The 21055-nt window shown below is 39.9% G+C and overlaps 3 protein-coding genes across 9 annotated transcripts in view; all 3 read left to right on the top strand.

Annotated features, from left to right (window-relative positions):
* The window catches only part of Ap4b1 (adaptor related protein complex 4 subunit beta 1), a 13206-nt gene extending 9645 nt beyond the window's left edge, over positions 1-3561 (top strand). Inside the window, exon 10 of the mRNA XM_033758389.1 lies at positions 2822-3561. Coding sequence (XP_033614280.1) covers positions 2822-2919 — 98 coding nt within the window. The 3' untranslated portion in view covers positions 2920-3561. The remainder of the gene's footprint in view (positions 1-2821) is intronic.
* A 2971-nt stretch (positions 3562-6532) lies between these two features.
* Bcl2l15 (BCL2 like 15) lies at positions 6533-12238 on the top strand. Its single transcript, XM_010631256.2, has 4 exons — positions 6533-7515; positions 7813-7934; positions 11205-11429; positions 12064-12238. The coding sequence occupies exons 1-4, from the start codon at positions 7386-7388 to the stop codon at positions 12079-12081; spliced, it is 495 nt and encodes a 164-aa protein (XP_010629558.1). The 5' UTR covers positions 6533-7385; the 3' UTR covers positions 12082-12238.
* The window catches only part of Ptpn22 (protein tyrosine phosphatase non-receptor type 22), a 69608-nt gene continuing 59903 nt past the window's right edge, over positions 11351-21055 (top strand). For 3 of the 7 annotated variants that reach the window (XR_004515121.1, XM_010631250.3, XM_010631251.3), the window contains exon 1: positions 19152-20905. Coding sequence is in view for 6 of the 7 variants with exons in the window: in XM_010631250.3 (XP_010629552.1) it covers positions 20684-20905 (222 nt within the window). In the remaining variant the exon portion in view is untranslated. Of the gene's footprint in view, positions 11430-12240; positions 12273-19150; positions 20906-21055 lie in introns of those variants that run through there. The other 4 variants (XM_010631253.2, XM_010631254.2, XM_010631255.3 and 1 more) reach the window with 4 other exon arrangements.

Genomic DNA, 21055 nt, shown 5'->3' with positions numbered 1-21055 from the left:
TTTGGTTTTTTTGAGACAGGGTCTCATTATGTAGTTGAGACTGACCTAGAACTCACTATGTAGCCCAGGCTGGTCTCGAACTCACAGCCATCCTCCTGCCTCAGCCTCCCAAGTGCTGGGATTACAGGCATGTGCCACGACGCCCGGCTTGTTTTTACTTCTTGTCTGGAACATTTCTCCACCCTTACATCATCTTTAATTAACACCTGGCATATCTGTCAGTGTTCAGTCATGAACTCTTCCAGGAAGTTATGTGTGACCCTCACTGTGTTTGTTGGGGATCTTGTTCAAGCATCAAAGCTACAACTGCATATCCCTAGAAGTACTAAGATAATTATTACTATTTGTCCTCACTATTTTATTCATACCCAACCACACTTTTATACATTGAGACCACTTTCCACAAGAATAAATCCAATAAAATGATGGTAAAATATAAATAAGATAAACTACCCAGAAAAAGGAAAATAAAGATACCAGCTAAGGGCCGGGATTTAGCTCAGTGGTCTGCTGCTTGCCTTACAAGTGCAAGGTCCTGAGTTTGATCTCCAATACCAAAAAAAAAAAAAAACACCATACCAGCTGAGATCAGTTGGGTCAGGGATGGGGAAATACACAAAGGTTACAAATGTTCTGGCTTTATACAGGTCAGTAAATAGTTAAGCTTCATAGTTGGCTCTGTAAGTGACCTGGCAGCCAGAATGAGGGGAAACAGTTATGTAATTGTCATCAGAGAGGAAGAAACACTCAAATTTTAATTTCTAAAAGAAACAAGCAGTTTCATGTAGATGTTACCAAATGATATATACAGGATTCCATAGGAAAGCAGTGAAGGGTTTCACACAACTGTTAAGATGTTCTTCAATGAAATTAGTACAATCTAAACATGGATTTTAAGGCAGTTCTTCAAGGACTTAATATAATCTAAGTATATGGCCTTCATTATTCAGCTGAGTTCAAGGACTTCCATGTAGGTATGCAGGTTGCATATCTTTCAGATAAATTTTTACCTATTATTTCCCTCAAAAAGGCTCCTCAGGAATAGATAATAGTATTGAATTTTCAAGTAAGGGCTGGGGATGTAGCTCAGTGGCATAGTGTCTTCCTGGCGAGTACATAGACCTGAGTTTAATTCCTGGTACAAAAAAAAAAAAGAATTTTCTAGTAAGAACCTGGGTTTTGTGGGTTGTTTATTAAAGGGTCTCTGCCACTGAATAATTCTAAAGTTAGTAAATATTTTACTCTCCTTTGTCTCCACAGTTCCTGATATAATATTGCTAAATATTTATTGCATAAATAACTGTAATTAGATACTGCTGGTGTTCTGAGATTGGTATTTAAAGTATATTTTACTGTATCAACTGTACAGAAAACAGCAGAATTCTATCTAGACCAGAATTTCTTAAAAGTGACAGTGTGAGAGACTAAATCTTTGCTCTGGGAGATTTTCCTGTGTGCTGTAGATCAGCAATATCTTAACCTCTACCTGGTGGATGCCAGTAGATACCAGTCATAATGATTAAAAATATCTCCAGACATTTCCAAGGGACTGATGGAGAAGAACTTTGCCTCTATTTGAGACCCATTAATGTAGACTCATCCCTAAGGACTCAAAAGGGAATGATCAGGACAGCTTCAGAATTTCTTTTTTCACCAAGCATGATGGTACATGCCTACAAGCCCAACATTCTGGGACACTTGGGCAGGAGGATGGCAAGTTTGAGCCCAGCCTGGGCAATTAGCAACTTATGACCCTACTCAGAATTTAAAAAGCAAAAAAGGGAGACCCTTCAACCTTCTGGCATGGACCCTTGAGCCTCCTGATTCAGACTCGTACAGGACACTACATGGCACTCCAGTATAAAACTCAAAATGGGGATGTGGGTATAGCTCAGTACAAAGGCCCTGGGATCAGGCCCCAATTCTGCAAAAAGAAAAAAATCTTTTACCATATTTTTATTTGTTCAGTTAAACCATGAATATTTAGTTGGGTACTAAGAAAAACATTAAGGTGTAAAGTGCATTTAAAGTGTGACAAAGGAATATGATGAGGCAGGTGTGGAAATGTAATAAATTGATTTTTTAAAATTAAAGACTATAACTGAATTTTCAGCATAAAGAAAATTAGGTATGGCTCACCACTAAAAAATGTTACTAAAGTGATCCCAAGTATTGGAACTTTTAGGAAATTAAGTTCTACTTGGCTGCTTTGTGCAATGTAAAAGGCATACTTAGAGTATAATACTATTTTGGAAAGTGTACTTTTAAAATGATCTCAACGAAGAACTTCTATAGTTTGGGTTTACTAATTTATAAAAATAATGACCAAAGCTCAAATGTCCCATAAAGTTAATTCTTTAATATTTCTTGCCCTTGGGAATGAACTCTAGCTTCCACACATGTGGTTTGCTGGTATATTATAAATCTGTGGTTTATCTTTTACAATTCATAAGCATTGCTGATAGTTTGTCTAAGAAAAATGGCCTAACGTCAACCTTTTGTGTGTGTGTGTGGTACCAGGGATCAAACTCAAGACCTTGTGCTTGCCTACTGAGCTAAATCCCTGGCCCTGTGTCAGCCTTGGTTGATAAGTAAGTGACATATAACTCACATAATGAGTGCCCAGAAGGACAGTGTATTTTGGAACATTACAGAAGCCATCATTTTGCATGGTTACTGACCATTATTTTATTGTATGAACCAGTGATTGTTATGTTTCCATTCCTCCTTGTTTTGAATTGCAGTTCTATTACAATTATTCTGTCTCTTTCTCAGATATTGGGTGTTTGAAGAAGAGAAGACACATGACTTGTTTTCTTAGTTACAGGTTTCCATACTGAGAGGTGCTGCACCCTAGGATTCATCCACATCCTATCTGTAGCTCACGATCCTGGACTTCAAGCCAGCATGATACAGTGAGGCAAGGTTTTTGGGGTAGGGCTTTAAACTATGGTCAGAGTGCAGCAAAAGAAACAAATGACAGTGAAAAATTCTGGCCTCGTCCTTTTTCAGTAATAACTGGGAGTGCAGGACTGGGGAGTTAGCTCAGTGGTTCCACAACCTGCCTCGCAAGCACAAGGACCCGAGTTCAATCCCCGGTACCAAAAAAAAAAAAAATAATAATAATAATCATTGGAATACAGTGTTAGTACTGCAAGGGTGAAGACAATTGGGCTAAGGGGAAGGGATGGTTTGGAAGGAGGCTGCATGGAAGTCCTAGAGAGAAGCAAAAAAAGATGAAAATTCATTACACATTGCCCATGAGAGCCCATACTCTGTTTCTGTGGCCTTATAGCATTGATTATGCAAGATAATGCAAAGGAGTCAAGATTAGATTCCAAAGATAGCATTAACCTCTAGTCATAGCAATAGTGCAATGAGGAAGGTGCGGTGGGGAGAATCTGAGATAAGACAGACCTGGGTTTACATTTCTGTTCTACCACTTACTGGTATGCGAATTTAGGTAAACATTTAATACCAGATGGGTGGTGTCTTAAATCCTTTTTCTTTTCTTTTCTTTTTTTTTTTTCTTTTAACCTTTTCACTACTGGAAATTGAACTTGGCACCTTCTCACTGAGCTACAACTCCAAACCTTTAATTTTTTATTTTAAACAAGGTCTTGCTGAGTTCCTCAGGATAGCCTCAAACTTGCCATCTTCCTGACTCAGTCTCCCAAATAAGGTGGGATTACAAGTGTGTATGCCACTGTGTTTGGCTTTATTGTTTGTTCTTGTATGTTGCTTTGGGAGTATGTAATGAAGGTGTTTGTCAGTGACTGTCTCTCATGTAAAAGGAAGTTGTTCTAGAATTTTCTCTGCGGGCTTCATTAAAAAAAAAATCACTCAGAACCAACTTCTTCTATTGTAGTAAACTTTGTAGTTTATTTGTCACTATACTTGGTAAAAGAAAAACTTTCAGACAAGCACCGTGAGAGGTAATGGCTTTTCTTAGTTGGAAATATATGGAACCACAGAGTTCTTGGAGCTTTCATTCTGTATCCTTAGCCATGTTTCAAAAACAACTTAGAAACGCAATCTTAAAAATTCTGCCACCCCTTCTGATGTTAGAGGTTTGAAAACTATGTGGTAGCAACTTAAATTTCCTTTGTCTCTAGAGAGAATGAGTGATATGTAATAACAAATGAAGATGTCCCATAGCTACAAAGCAATTTTTTTTGGTACCAGGGATCGAACTCGGACCTTGCACTTGCGAGGCAGGCAACGGAACCAGAGCTAAATCCCTGGCAAAAGCAACTTAATTTTTTTTTTTTTTTTTTTGAGACAGGGCTTCACTATGTAGTTGAGACTGAACTGGAACTCACTATGTAGCCCAGGCTGGTCTTGAACTCACAGTGATCCTCCTGCCTCAGCCTCCCGAGTGCGGGATTACAGGTGTGCGCCACCACGCCCGGCTAGCAATTTAGTTTTTATTCTTGGCCTAAAAGCAATTTATAAACATTTTTTAAATTAATACTTTTTTCTGGACATGATGGTACATGTCTGTGATCCTAGCACTTGGGAAGCTGAGGCAGGAGGATTGTGAGTTTGAGGCCAGCCTGGGTTACATAGTGAGACCCTGTCTCAAGAAACAAAAACCCCAAAACAACCAAAACTAAAACCGTTTTAAATAAAGAATTTTACCTGGAGTGGTGGTGCATGCCTGTAATACCTGCTCTTAGGAGGCTGAGGCAGGATTGCCGTAAATTTGAGGCCAGCTTGAACTACGTAGCAAGACCCTGTCTCAAAAAACAAACAAAACAAAAACAGAATTTTAGATTCACAGTAAAACTAAGAGGAAAGTACAGAGATTTCCCATATGGCCTCTGTCCCCATATATGCATGGCTTCCCCTCATTAACGTCCCCAGCTAAAGTGATACATTCATTATAACTGATGAACTTACCTCATCATTTATTTATCATCCAAAGTACAGTTACCCAAATTCCACCATATGTTTTCATAGTTTAATAATTCATTTCTTTTTAGTGCTTACTAATATCCCATTGTCAGTGTATACCATAGTTTATCCATTCATCTGCTCATGGGCAACTTGGTTGCCTCCACATTTCGATAATTATAATGACCCTTTCATAAATGTCCACGTGCAGGTTTTTGTATAGACATAAACTTTCATCCTTTTAGGCAAATACTGAGGAGTACAATTACCAGATCATATGGTGAAGCAATTGCCTTATGTTTAGTTTTATACAAAACTGCCAAATTAGCTGGGGATGGTGGTACACACCTGTAATCCTAGCACTCTCAAAGGCTGAAGTAGGAGGATCACAAAACCCGTCTCAAAAAATAAAAAATGTTGGGGATATAGCTCAGGGCAAAGGCCCTACTGGGTTCAATCTCTAGTACTAAAAAATAAAACAAACAAAATAACCCTGCCAGTTGTCTGGCAAAGTAACTGCTGTTTTATATTCCTACCACTGATGAAGGAGAGTTCCTGTTGCCTCAAATCCTTATCAGCCTTTGGTATCATCAGTGTTCTGGATTTTGTCCATTCTAATAAGTGTGTGATAGTCACTTTTTAAAAGAGTAGAGCAGAACACAGAAGATTGGTTCTGATTATTTTGCAATATAGAAATTCCATTCTAGCTGGGCACAGTGGCACATGCTTGTAATCCCAGCACCTGGGAGGCTGAGGCAGGTGGATCACCACGAGTTCCAAGGCCAGCCTGAACTACAAAGTGAGATCCTGTCTCAAAAAACCCAAAACATAAAATCAAATAATGAAAAGGAGAATATAGCTCAGTGGGAAGGCCCTAGATTCTACTGCCACACTGCAGGACAAAAGTACACACTTAACAAAGAGTGCAGGCCCTCCAGGGGTGGGGTGCAGTATAGTAGGGATGGGGATATTTTATGTGGTCTGGGGTATCCTCAGGACAGATGATCTGGGATGTTTATCTTTTGAGTTATTTATCTTTACCTAGTGTCTGTGTCCTTATTTCAAGCTGTTTTTTAGAGGGCTAAAGCAAAAACTGGCTTTATCAGCCAGGGACGGTGGCACATGCCGGTATTCCCAGCACTCAAGAGGCTGAGGCAGGAGGATCACTGTGAGTTGGAGGCCAACCTGGGCCGCATAGTGAGTTCAAGGCGAGTCTGGACTACAAAGTGAGACCCTGTCTCAAAAAACAAACAAACAAAAAACAACTGGCTTTATCAACCAGGTTACATGCAAACCATATGTATATGTATGTATTTGAAATTTGGAGACTGTTTCTTTGAGAGTAGAAGTCTTTTGAATTTATATATGAGAAGAAAAATACAGCCCATATATATGCACTTGCTATATCTTTAAGACCCTTAGGGTTTAGGAGTAAAGAACCTGAAAGAAAAACAGGCCTATGGGGGAAATAAAAAGAATTGTAACCTTGGGTAAGTTTGATTGTGTTTCAAGCTGCAGTTATCTCAAAATTACAATTTCAAGAGGCTGGGGATTTAGCTCAGAGGTTCGGTGGCCTGCCTTGTAAGCTCAAGGACCCGACTGACCCCGGTACCAAAAAAAAAAAAAAAAAAAAAATTACAATTTCAAAATTACAGTCTCCTTGTCTCCTTTTAACCTATCTTTATTTCCATTGTGCTACCTCACTTCTATCTCAAATGGTCCTATTTCTCCCTTCTTGCTTAATGACTCACAATTTATCCTTCCGCCCACATTCAGACGTTCTAAAGAAGCTTTCACAATCCCTGTAAGTATTCTTCCCTATTATACTCGCATAGCACAAGTATCTCAAAAGCATAAGAAATTCCTGGATTTGTGATTTATCAATTAATAGCTCAGTCACTGTGTAAGATTGTGGCAAATAAGTACCATAGTGAGAAGTTGAATGCTGACATATTGTAACTTCAAAACTTTCCTTTTAAATTACACCATACACAGAACCTAACAGGAAGTGTTTGTTTATTTATTTATTTATTTATTGCACCAGGGATCGAACTCTGGTCCTTGCGCTTGTGCTTGTGAGGCAGGCAGCGGAACCACTGAGATAAATCCCCGGCCCCAGGAAGTATTTCTTAATGAAATTACCCCAGAGACTCTTCCTCGACTTGATTTCAGTTCTAAATTGGCTACGCAAGAATACAAGTTATTCATTAGCAATATATACTGGCTAGGGTGTGGTTCCGAGATAAGGAACTGAAAGTCTTCAACCTGTCTCCTTAGTTCTGTGTCAGTAAGCTCTTGAGACAAGTCCCATTTTTCTGAACAAGTATTTTTAAGGAAATCTGATGGGAAAACAATTCGAGGACTACACGTCCGATTAGGGAAGTTTACAAGAGTTAGACTCATCTGCTAGTTTACCAGTATTTCTGCCTTCCTGTTGAGCTAAATTGCTTGTTTTGTGGAAGAGCAAAACCCAGCAGCAAACATCTGAAATGAAGAGGAGTCCTCGAACTTTTGAGGAGCAAACAGAATGCATCATCAACACTTTACTCACGGACTTATTGAGCCCAAGAGTAGGGGTCACTAATCGGAACCTATGCGGTGTAGATGAACCAGACTCAGGTAAAGTTCTTGGCCTGTTCTCAAATCAGTACGAGAACATGGGTATGCTTACTTTATTTCCTCTTGACTTTAGAAAGCCAAATCTTAGCTTTTAGCCACACCTGAAGAGAAAGAGATTCTCATTAAAGGGAGATTTTTGACTATTGGTGACTGTTGATGTCGAATGATGACTACCAAAGTTCTTGGGACACAACGGTGCCAAAATTGTTTATCAGACAAGAGTATTTTCCCTTGTTCAGGTTCCTGAGAATTTCCATCCCTTGGAGCATTGTGACAAGTGTGTTTCCTCTGTCTTAGGAGAGGCTTCCTCTTTTGATGAAGCTGTCATTGTTGGACGACTTCGGATGATAGGTGACCAGTTCAAAAGTGAGATAGAAACTTCTGCCGGTAATGTCATCGCAGCGACGACTGGGGGACAGGTGAGGTTTTTACCTCTTGTATTGTTTGCTGCTCTTTCCTATTTCATGCTTCCTTTTCTTCCTACTTCTATGTACTGTATGAATGTTCTGTGAGAAGTTTGGGATCTTATATTCAGCAGGAAATGTGAACTGCCTCTTCTTATAGGAGTTGATCAAAACGGGAATGACAACTTTTAGCTTTGTTCCACTTGGTTTTCCTAGGGCCAGGGATTTGGCTCAGAGGCTCCGCCGCCAGCCTCCACTTGGTATTCCTCAGAGCTGTGCTTAGTAAGCACAGAGAACTTTATTCTTGGCAAAGTATCTTTTGTGCATGTTTCAATACTTACTCTGTTGACAGTAAGTATCTTCCTCCCCACAACCCCCAGGATTCAGCAATGAAGTAGATGCAGAAAGGATGAGCAGTCTACAAGGGTGACACAGCTAGGGATAAGCCTTGGCTAAGCCCACTGGTGTTTCATCAGAGTCCTGATTACCAGTAGTAACACTTGGATTCTTTATTTATATTAAGAGCATAAGACAGTATTCTAGATATTGCAGATTAATATCAACAAGGTCAGCTAATATTAACTCACCATTTAGTATACGTGCCATTAGTATCTCACTTAATCATTACACCTCTGAGTGAATTATTACAGAAACTGTTATCCCAAGAGCAATCTCACTCCAGCTGCAGATCTGAGAGCCAGCATCTGTTTTGTTCACTACTGTATGCGTGTAACCTTGAACAGCACCTGACATACAACAGACCCTCAGGAAATACTTCCTGACTTGATACCATGTAAGCAGAAAAGGAAACAGGCATAGGGAAACAAGTAAATAGGTCAGCTAGGATTTAAACAAAGACCGATCCTAGAAGCACATCTTACCCGCGTGCTTTACTCTTCCGACTGAACACAGGTGGAGTGGACGCCACTCTGCCTTCAGGCAGAACTGGATCTGTTACTCCCAGCTGCTTGTGCTGAGGCTCTCCTACGTAACAGGTCGCTGAGTCTATTTTTTTCTTTCTTATTAAAAAAAAAAAGTTGAAACAGCTTCAAACTCATAGAAAAGTTACAAGGATAGAAGGAAGAATTTATCTTGTGAATCGTTTGAGGAGAAGTAACTGACGTGATATTTTGTCACTCCATAATACTTTTTAATATTTTCCTTTTCTTATATATAGCCACAATCTAACAAGACCAGGAAATTGACATGGTATATTATCTTGTAATGCTTAGATCACACTCAAATTTTGCCACTTATCCCAATAATATCATTTATAGCAAAACGATCTAGGCCAGAGTCACATATTACATTTGATTACTATGTCCTTTTAGTATCCTTCAGTCTGGAATAGAAATTCAGATGTGTTAGGTACACCTAACTCCAACTCCACACAAGGAGGGTAAACATTATGTAATACAACGTAAACTAATAAAAACAAAGAAAAAGTAATGTTTTTTAAAAAAACTATATAAATATCTCATAATTAATTAAAATTTCAATCTGTTCATTTCTATGTCAGTATAGTCCTATACATTCCTATTTTATTTGATGGGTGATCTGTTACCATCATTATTATTTAGATGCTCAAATAGTTTCATATTTAGCTGGAGTCTTTATTTCTTTTTAATCAGGACTGTCTTTTTGATGTATCTGTATCATGTATTTTTGTTTGTTTGTTTGTTTTTGTGTTTTTGGTACCGGGGATCAAACTCAGGCCCTTGTCTTGCGAGGCAGGCAGCAGAACCACCGAGCCAAATCCCCGGCCCTTGTATCATGTTTTGAGTTTTGAGTATTGCCTGTTCTTTTGGATTGGAGATTGAACCCAAGACCTTCACACTGAACTACATCCCCACCTCCACTTGTTTTTTTGTTTATTTTTTAAGACAAGATCTTGTCAAATTTCTTTTTCTTTTCCTCATTGAGTTTATTGGTACATTTTAGGTATACAGTACAGTTCCATTCATCATTGGGAAGGAGCCTGTTAAATTTCAAATTTGGATCCCTCTGCCTTAACCTCCCAGAGTCCTAGAATTACAGGCATGCTCCATCGTGCTGGCTTGAGTAGTTCCTTTATTTCTTTCCTTTTTGAAAATGAGAATATTTTATGTCACAATTCTTTCGCTGCTGCTTTTTATTTTCCTTTCCCCTCCTCTCTCTCCCATCTTCCTCCATCCTCACATTTTCTTCCCATCTCTATATAGATTATCTCCCTGTTTGCTATCATCTGACCTTTATTTTGCTCTTTAAAGTATTCTTACTTTGGGCTTCCCAAATAAGAGAAAATATACAATATTGAACTTCCTGTGTCTGATCTATTTCTTTTAACATGATGGTCTTCAGGTATATCCGTTTTTTTACAAATGCTTCCTTAATTCCTCTCCCCGCTTTCACCCCCGTGGAACTCAGGACCTTGCACGTCTGAGGCAGGTGTGGTGCCACTGAGCTAAATCCCTGGCCCTGCTTCCTACTTCCTTAATTTCTAACAGAAGATCTTGTCCTTTTCCATGCTCACAGAAGCTCTAGTTTCCTTGGATGAAAGAATAGTGTTTAGAAACTAAGACCTAGGTGCTTTCCCATGTGGACTCCCTTCTCAGCTTGTTTGAATTTTGACTCCCTGCTCTGACCACTCTTTGCCCCCTACATTCGAGAAGGTCTTTGTTGGCCTCATTTAAGAGCTTTTGGACCAAGTCGTTTACAGAGGGAAAGAGGAAAAACATAGAGTTAATGTTTTTTCTTATTTAATTCGTAAAGTATTGCTTTCTCTGTGAATATTATCTTTTTTTTTCATTGAGTTTATTGGTACTTTTTAAGTATACAGTACAGTTACATTCATCATTGGGATCTTGTACCTTATACGACAGATCTTGGTTCTCATTTTTTTTCCCCCGCACCCCTGCCCTCCCTTTGCCTGCTCCTGGCATAGAGCTAATTTTTAAAAGAGTTTCTTAGACATTTGCTACTTGTGGAAGTAATCTCTTTACAATCTGACCCATTATGTTAACATATACTTCATGTTTTTCTTTCACATCATTTTGTTTTTCTTTCATCTTGTTCATCCTAAGCAGTAATATCTGAAATCACGGATTTTATGGGCTAGCTACACATTTTTATAATACTTATTAAAATAACAATATTACAGTGAGAAATATTCATCCACCTACCACCTGATATTACCTCAGGTCCATCTGCAATTCCTTGGACAACGCTTGTTTCTGGATTCCTGAACTGCAGCCTCCTATACTCTTTGAGTGCTACTTTACTGATACATCCTTTCTCTCTCCTCAGGCAGGAGCTGTGCTCCAGCACACAGTGCACTCTCTCTGCCAGGCCTGGTGTACGCAGGATTCCAGCCTCGCTTATGAGAAAGCCTTTCTGGGAGTGTCAGTAAAACTTCTGGAATGTGTGGCCCGTGTGGCTCCTGAAGTGGTAAAACAGGTGGCTGTGACAGTGATAGATACGATCAACAGGAACAGAGCCATCTGTGAGTTCATCCAGGGCCTGGGAGGATGGGTAAGTGTGTGGAGCCCCCGGCTTTGCCAGACATTTGCACTCAGGTGGTAATACCTGGGACTCGACTTTATGACCCCTCGTGCAAGTAGGAAACCAACCAGGGAAACAGATGGCCCTAATTTGCAGGATGTTGTTGCCATGGAAGAGGTGAATAGACAGAAGCTCACCCTGTGGGGTTTGGATTCCAAGGTCATGCTGCCTAAAATGTTTACGGACTAAAGTGAATTCTCACTTCCTCTGTCATGATTACTGCTGGTGAAATTCTGATCTTAGCCTGGCTGAACTCTCCTTCTTGGTAAATTTCTGGGTCTTCTTTCCTTGTAGTCCATAGGTGTGTGTTGAGAAAGTTCAGAATCGTCTTAATGTTCCCTAACGAAAAGCAGTTTGTCTCATCTGGTAGTGGTAACAGGAGGAAGCATTCTAAACCCCCAAGTCTCAGCAATTGTTAGAACTTCTGCTGCCTAAGAGTATTCCTCACCATATCTAGGATCAGTGGGAGCTTTAGTATACGTGCTGCCGAAGCAAGCACAGGCAGGCACTTTAGTAAGAGCTACATTCTCTGAAGGTACCTGCAGATTATTCCTGATTTCTAAAAACCACCCCTTTGACTGTAGGATTTTTATCATTTCCCTAGGAAAATCTGGAGAGCTGAAGACATTTAATTATTCTTGACTGAGCTTCACTTCTTTGATCAGCTGATTAATTTCTAACAGTTAAACAGACAAATTTAAAAACCACTGTACTGCCGGGTGTGGTGGCGCACGCCTGTAATCCCACCACTCCAGAGGCTGAGGCAGGAGGATCACTTTGAGTTCAAGACCAGCCTGGGCTACATAGTTCCAGGTCAGTCTCAAAAAACCAAAATAAATAAATTAATTAAATAAATAAAAACCTCTGTACTTGGCTGAATAAATTATTTCCTGCTGATAAAATTGGAAACAGTTCCCTGAAGCCTACATTTTATACTTTCTGTTTTTACATAAATTTTAATAAAGTTTTGTTGAAACAAAAACATCCAGACATAATATAATGATTTATTTGTGAAATTCCAGGCAACAACCAGGTCTTTGCTGGAGATATTGTGGAGAAAACAGAACACGAAAAACTATTCCTCTAGGTTTAACTTTGTCCTTTTGATAAGGATCTTATCCATTAATTTTGCAATCTGAAGAATTTTGGGGAGATTTTTGGTTGAAATTTTGTTATTTCAAGTTAAGGATTTTCTTTCAGATTCATCCCTAACTTTCATGTTAATTTCATCTAAACTGAATTTATTTCATGCAGTATTGAGGTTGGAAACCCAAAGTAGCAAAATTTGCAGAATCTACCATTCTTTCTCTCCTTTCCTTTCCTTTTTTTTCCCCCCTGTGGTACCATGGATTGATCTCAGGACCTTGTACTTGCCAGGCAGGCACTGTGCCACTGCCTGTTATCTACCTTTCTACAAAGGCTAAAGATTAAAGTTACTATACTTTTATTGCCACAGGATGTGGGAAGTACTGGACAGTATCTAGGACACCCAGCTTAGCTGAAGCTGGCTGCACACCTCAGAGCTTTTCAAAGTAAAGTTCACGTACCACTTGGACTTTTTTAAACTGCTGATCTCCAGGCCTTGTTTCTAGCAATACTGATTCTGTAGGGGCCGGCTGGGGCCTAGGAAACCACCTTTTCAACCCTGTGTGCAATTTGGATGCACGTAAAGTTTGAAAATCATCACTTTAGACAAATTACAGACCACAAGCCAAATCTGGCTTGCTAGCTTTGTATGTAAACCAAGCTTTCCTGGAACATTTCACTGTCCATGCACTGTCCATGGCTGCTTTCTCACTACAGTAGCTGCATTGAGTTGTTTTGACAGATACTATGTAGTCCATCAAAAGTAAAATATTTGCTAGTCGGCTCTTTATGAAAATAGTTTGCTGATCCCTGCTCTAAAGCTAACGTTTATTTCTCCTTGCATAATTTCAAACCATCCTTACAATTCCTATAAACACCATTGTAAATAGGATTTAAACTCCAAGACACTTAACTCTTAAAAAGTTACTTTGGAAGTATTTTTCTACACCAGGCAAACGGGTGAAGCAGCTATGGCTTGAGTGTTGTGTTTCGCTGGGCCACCCTATTTTAGGAAAGCTTAAGTGAGTGGGCTGCTGAAGAAGGCACTGTAGCTGAGAGATGAAGAATGCATTCAGATTGCCTTTTAACAGTTTAGGTTTTCTTTGTTTGTTTGTTTGTTTTTAAGGCAGGGTCTCACTATGTAGTTGAGACTGACCTGGAACTCACTATGTAGCCCAGGCTGGTTTTGAACCTACAGCGATCCTCCTGCCTCAGCCTCCCGAGTGCTGGGATTACAACAGTTTAGCTTCTTTCACCACAGGCTAATTATGTGACATCCAGGCAAGTGACCTAATTCTTTTGTGCCTTAGTTTCCACAACTATAAAACAGAGATTTGTTTTGCTTTGCTTTGTTTTTTGCAATGTGGTTCAGCCTGGCCTTTAACTCACTGTGTTGTCCAGAAACACATGGCAATCCTCCTACCTCAGCCTCCCAAATGGTGGGATAATAGGTGTGGGCCTCTATGTCCAGTTTAAAACAGATTTTTGTAACCTCTTCCTGCTACATTTGTAAGGGATAAATGAAACATATTTTGTAAAAGGGTTAGACCAGTGCAAGATTCTTGCTTGATTTTTCTTCTCTACTAATTCTGTCTCTCACAGAGGCAAGTCAATCTTATGGCTTTCATGTCACCTCAATGCACTTGATTCCTACATATGGTTTCTTTCCTTTCTCCTCAAATCCACATCCACAAACTCTTATCTAATTGCTTATTTCTGTGTGTCCTTCTTATTCCTCACTCTTCCATTTTGCCCATCCAACAAGTTCAAAACCTCATTTTTGTCTTTTTCCTTTCTCCATTCTCAACCATCTAATTAGTCTTTCTCCTTTGTCCTGACTCTTCCTGCCAGATTTTATCACAACTTGCCCTGTGACTGGTTAAGCCTTCTACTTATGCTTTCAGTTCATTGTCCTGTTGCTGTCCTGTTCCTGCCCAATTTCAGTTTGTCCTATCCACTGCCACCAGATAGATAAAAGCTGTGGTTTGATTTATTTTTCCCGTGGTGTAATTCATTTTTGAATTTAACATACTACTGAAAGATTATGAGATATAAATGAATTTAAAGGGTGGGGCATTTATTTCTTTTTTTAATCTAGAAACACTTTCGAAAAGCACTGCTTTGATCACCATGCTCTTAAAATCCTCAAGTGGAACTATTGAGGGTGACTGAATATGTTCATCATCTTAGTTGTGGTGATGGTTTCATGGGTAAAGGTACATCCCAACACTTACCAAATTGTATACTTTAACATGTGTGGCTTCCTGTGTGTCATATCTTAATAAAGTTGCTTTAAAATGTTCCCCAGTGATTGGTTTTTTGCTTTGTTTTGTTTTGGGTACTGGGGATCGAACTCAGGTCCTTGCGCTTGCGAGGCAGGTGGAGGAACCACTAAGCTAAATCCCCAGCCCTACTTTAAAATGTTCCATGGCTTCCTATTTTCCATTAAATAAAGTCAGCCTGGAACTCAAATTCCCCAGGGTCTGACCCACGGCTACCCTTACTAGGCTTAGAAATCATGATTCCTCTCTACAAAAACCAATGTGTTGGTAAAGCTGAACCATTCACTGGAACTAAAATTCTCCTACTGCTATTTTTTATTTTTATTTATTTATTTTTATCTTTTTTTTTGGCTTTTTGAGACAGGGTCTCACTACGTAGTTGAGACTGACCAGGAACTCACTATGTAGCCTAGGCTGTTCTTGAACTCACAACGATCCTTCTGCCTCAGCCTCTGAGTGCTGGGATTACAGGCGTGCGCCACCACGCCCGGCCTACTGCTATTTTTTATATCGCTTTTTCTCATTGCTACTATGGACATCTTTAAGACCCAATTTGATTGTTACTTCCTCCATTAAGGCTATCTAGATAAGCTGGAAAAATTTGATCTTTGCTTCCTCAAACTTTTTTTTTTAACATGTTTTCTTTGGTTCTTATCACAAATAGCCTTAGACTGTAGATGTGCATTTCTTGTTTCTATAGAAAGAAAGGATCCTTGACTGATACAGTTTGTGAACATTTATGAAGCACATCTCTTCATCACTTTTTTGTCACTAAGTGACTAAGTGATTGAAATGAGAGACCAGATTTGGTTATATTTTGAACAAGATGACAAGCTTTACTGAGTCTTGATTCTTTTTTTTTTTTTTTTTTTTTTTTGAGGTAAATTGTTTCAATTGTAATTTATCAGTTAGCCTTTGCCTCTCATCATGCTGAAACCAAAGGGAGAGTACAGCTCCCTGTGTGGTGTGTGGCAAGGACTGTGGAGTCTTCGGTGGGTAAATTGAAGAGCGTGGTGAGGTCTCAGAATGGTTTAGTGACAAGAAGCAGAGTGGAAGCTGGGGATTTAGCTCAGTGGTTCTACCACCTGCCTTGCAAGTGCAAGGACCTGAGTTCAATCCCTGGTACAAAAAAAAAAAAAAAAAAAGGCAAAGTGGAGGATGAATAAGACTGTCTTACTATGGACAATGCAAAAACATGCCAAATGGAGCAAGCTTCATGAGGTATTATGTAAGCCTTTTCTGTATCTATTTATAAAAGGAGAGACAAGTCTATTCTGAAGGTAAAGGAGGTCAGTCATGGCCTTTCTGAGCTGGACTCCGAACCTCAGGAGGAACACCATTCCCTCTCATAACAACAGCCTGGCTGCTTGGGCAACCCCATCAGGGAAGTACTCTCTGCCAGGTACCTCGGCCTCCCTATAATAGGAGCAGCCCATCTGCTCCTGACAGAGTGATGGTGCCTAAGCCAGACCAGAAGCACACACTGTGCACTGAGCTAGGCGAGAGACCTGGAATAATTGATGCACCGAATAACCAACTCAGTGCATTTCTCACCAAAGCATAACCATATTATATAGCACACTTTATCACAACAGACTTATTTTAGGTATGTTCACGTTAACCACTGTCGGTTATACAAATGCGTAGATTACGGTACCATTGCCTTTGATAAATCTAAAACTAAAGGGCATTTTACATATCCTCTTTGGAAAAACTGCTCTTAAATAAACTTGTGGGAAACAAGGAACATGTGAAAGAAACTATGAAAAATGTTCTATAGCCACATGTAAAGATTTATATTGTAGGACTTCAGACTAGGAAAAGGTCATGATCAGACAGTTAGGGGCAAGAGATTTGAAGGAAAAATTTTCATCCTGGTGAAAATTAGGGGTAAAGGTGAAAAGGAGAGTTTTGATGCCAAGCTGAGGGATCTCGATTTGTTCCCATAGCCTATTGGTAAGGATTTTGTTGTTGTTGTTTTGGTACCAGCGATTGAACTCAGGCCCTTGTGCTTGTGAGGCAGGCGCTGGAACCACTGAGCTAAATCCCCGGCCCTATTGGTAAGTATTTTGGTTGTTTAGAATTAAAGTGAGATTTAAAAAATTTTTCATCCAGTTGTGGTTGACAGAAGATACAGAACGGAAGATATATAGAGATAGGTCATTTAAGAATACGTTACCACTGGAAAACATTAAAATGGGAATGGTGGCTAACATGGGAATGGAAAAGATAGGTTGAATCTAAAAGACATTGAAGAGAAAGGATCAATAGTCCCTGGTCATCGAGAGAATGCTTACAGAAGACGGCTGCACAGATGACCCACAGAGCCTGTATTAAATCAATGGCCGCCGGACGTGGAGGTGCGCGCCTGTGATCCCAGCACTCAAGAGGCAGAGGTAGGAGAGTCGACCTACAGAGTAAGACCCTCCCTCAAATATAGAACAAAACAAAACAATAAAAAAAATCATTGACCCTGGCATGTAGGAAGAGGTGAGAAAGTGAAACTATAGCTAAGAATGGATAAGCAACTTTGGGAACAACATGCCTTCCTACAGAGATGTTCTGAGAATCCGGAGTGTTTTTCCTATGGCTAATTTATCTTTCCCAAATAATAGTTCCTGAAATCCTTAATGTTTTTATCGTCCAATGCCTAACCCGTGACACTGCTGTCTCCCTGTAGAACTGGCACATTCCCCTCCTGTTGGAGCAGGACGGCTGCTGTTCTTCCTTCTGAACACAAGGGGCGCCAGTGAGGCGCGGCTTTGTCCTCACTCCTCCAGGCCCTCACCTACAACTTCGCTCCTTCCTAAAGCTCACCCTTGATGGTTTTGGCAAAGTGTCTGTGACTCTTACTGCGTGGAATCGTTGTGTTCACTTATGATTTATGCTGGACTGGTTTACATGTTTCATCGTAAATTCTTAAATTCCTTTAGTTAGTTGCCAGCACAACTTGTTTCCCCTTCCCAGCTTTTGATCTTCCCATGAGATACAAATGAGTCAACGCTGTGTTCATTGAAAAGCACTACGCTATTGCTGTCCAGTATCTGCAGACGGAAATGTGACAAGTGAAGTAGTAGCTTAGATTTGTTAAAAATAAAGTTGAAGTTTCTTTGCTTTCTCCTTCAGTTTGTTTTGTGCTCTGAGTGGTCTCCTCAGGAAATGTCCTTGTAGATAAGTGGGTTTTTGAGGTTTAGTTATTTTACAAGTTTTCTATATCTTTTGGTTTTACAGTACAACAAACACCTAAGAAAATTGTGTCTTGCTTTTTTAAAAAAATATGACCTTAATTACAGAAACTTAGCTTTTTTTTTTTTCCTTTTTATTAAGTTTATTGGTACATTCTAGGTAGACAGTACAGTTACATTCATTACTGGGATCTTGTACCTTTACATGACAGGTCTTGGTTCTCATTTTTTCCCCTTGTCCCTGCCCTCCCTTTACCCCCTCCTCCTCTCCCCATTTACAAACACTGAATTTCCATTTTTTCATTTTCTCATATTTTTTTCTTTTCCCTTATTCCCTTTCCCCTAGAACCTTAGCTTTTAGATTAAAATCACTCAAGCACCATTTAAGAAAGTCTCCCCCCATTCCTATTTATTTCTATCCCCTTCCTTAAGAGACCAAATAAGAGGTGGTTTTGAAATATGGGCTTGATGACTGAAGTTTCATTTTATGAGGCATTTTTTGCCTAACTAATAATACAGAATTAACAAAGTTCTGGATATTTATTTATTTTTGCAGTTTTGAGGATTGAACCCCATGACTTCAAACTGAGCCACACCCCAGCCCTTTGTTTTAATTTGATGTAATTTAATTTAATTTCGAGCCAAATTCTCAGCTTGTCATTAACTTGCCCAGGCTGGGTTCCAACATGCTATTCTCCTGTCTCAGCCTCCCAGGGTGCTGGGATTACAGGTGTGCACCACCATGACTGGCTATTAAAGTTCTGTTTTTGATGGAGGTGAGGACATTCCAAGGAGACAGAGAGATTAGAAAACTGTGGCTTTTGCTTGTCCAGATACAGAAAATCATTTTCCTTATAGGATTATGCTTTGCTATTCTGAAAATAAGCAAGTAAGTTTGAAGTATTTTAATTTTTATCAGTAATCAAGTCTATATCTTTAGTTTGAGATTTTCTTTGTTGTTTGTTTGTTTGTTTTGAGGCAGGGTCTCCCTTTGTAGTTCAGGCAGGCCCTGAGCTCATTATGTAGCCCAGGCTGGCCTCCAACTCTTGGTGATACTCCTGCCTCAGCCTTTTGAGTGCTAGAATTACAGGTGTGTGCCACCATCCTCAGCATGTGAAATGCTTTTCTTTTTTTAACTAGTTCAGGATGTTTTTCACCAGAATCATGATTTCCTGAAGGAGTTTGAATAATGTCTCAAAAACAGAAAGGATTACTAATGTCCTAAATAGAGGAAGTCCAAACAATGCATTCCCAGTTTTTTTCAGTTCCATTAGACAAATTTTGTTAACATATTTTTCACTGAACTTCTACCGTCAAACAAAAATAATGTGCTGATTTGGGGATGTTGGTGGATTTGTATCCACAGAAGAGAAAATTTATGCAAGAAGAGACGTGGAAGTTTTTCCTAGAACAGCCTTCCTGTTCAGACCAAAATGTCACATGCACAGGATGGCTTTCTGAAACAGTATTTTTCACAAAACAAATTGCAAAGTAAAAATATCTCTGATAGAAACCATTCTTCAGGTTTTTTTGCGGGGGGCTTGTTTGGTTTTTGTTTTTTTGTTTTAGATGAGGCACCTCTGAGTTGTCCAGGATAGCTTGAAGGCTCAAGCAATCCTCCTCCTTCAGCTTCCTACGTAGCTGGGAGTATAGGTGTGCAGTTCTCTTCAGGCTTTCTGACCTGGAAGTTATTCTGTTGTCAGCAAGATAGATGATTTACTTCCTTTTTGTTGATATACAGTTTGCCAGTGTCACGATCCAAGGATAGTAGGCTGACTGCCGTCAGGTGCTGTTGGCGGGGCCAGCTTCTCCTGATCCTATACAGAGCAGCAGCACCCTTGGTCTTTCAGAACCCAACTGAAGCTCGACTGCACTTCCCTTAATGGTGATCAGCATTTCTCCAGTCCCCAGAGACACAGACTGTTAGAAGCAGCTGACTTGGCTTCATCAAAAAAGAATTTGAGGTCTATAAGGCAGACTAAAAAGTTCAGGATAAGCTGGACATGGGAGCGTATGATCAGGAATCTGAAGCAAGAATATCATAAGTTCGAGGCCAGGCTGAGAAACTTGGCCAGAACCCGTCTCAAAAATTTTTGTTGTTTGTTTCTGAACAGTTAGAATGTAGATCAGTGGTAGAGCAATAGTGTAGCAAGTACAATGACTTACATTCAACCCCACTACCACAAAGGGGAAAAAAAAACCCAACCGTTTTGAAAAAAAAAAATGCCTTCTCTGATGGACAGAAATTTGCCATTCCTCCTGCTGACAAGAAACTTTGGGGAGAACAGTCTGGGTAGAAGCTGTAAAACTCCAGCATCTCTCTCCTTTTCTGGGCCTAACTGCACTTTGCACAGTTCATCTGGGACCCAGGAAACTGTGTCATTGACAGGGCTTTTGTGCTCACTAGGGAACTGGGGAGAGGCAGAATTTATCCCTGAGACCTGTAATTCTATCTGTGTGAATTTTGCTTAAAGGCGATGGAGTGGAATAGTCTCACAGGTCAGGCAGACTGCACTGCATTATTTTGGTTAGCCTTTTGTTTGTTAAAAAAACTTGAATTATACCAGGTTTCTTTGTTGAGAAGGAAGGCGCTAGGGCCCTGGAGTGAGCTGATGGCTTTGTTGTGTGACCACAGAGGCTGGTTTCGTACTAATTTCCTCTAGGGCTTGTGATGAAGTCAGTAAACCACAGGCTTCAGCATGCTGTGCTCAGCGGCAACAGTGGCTTTGGTGTCGTCTCGGCCATGACACACATTTCACATGCCCTCCCGCAACCCGCTCACAGACTGTTTCTCTTGCTCTGCAGCATGGACCAACGAAAAATTCTGCAGAAGTTCCTGGATGAGGCCCAAAACAAGAACATTAACAAAGAGAAGTTTGCGAATGAATTTCTGGTGAGTCCTCTGTGTATGATACGCTTGGAGTAGCTGCAGACACCAGCTACAGTGGTCTCTCTCTCCTGGACCAACTAGCTCTTGGGATAAAGTGACTATTAGACCTTGAAGAAAGCAAACAAAATTTGATTTCTCTGAGCATATTTGAGA

Source organism: Fukomys damarensis, unplaced genomic scaffold (genome assembly GCF_012274545.1).
Source record: "Fukomys damarensis isolate Sample0158 unplaced genomic scaffold, DMR_v1.0_HiC HiC_scaffold_33, whole genome shotgun sequence".
Classification (NCBI taxonomy): domain Eukaryota; kingdom Metazoa; phylum Chordata; class Mammalia; order Rodentia; family Bathyergidae; genus Fukomys; species Fukomys damarensis.
Note: the sequence above shows the minus strand (reverse complement) of the source record. Positions and strands in the feature narration are given on the sequence as shown.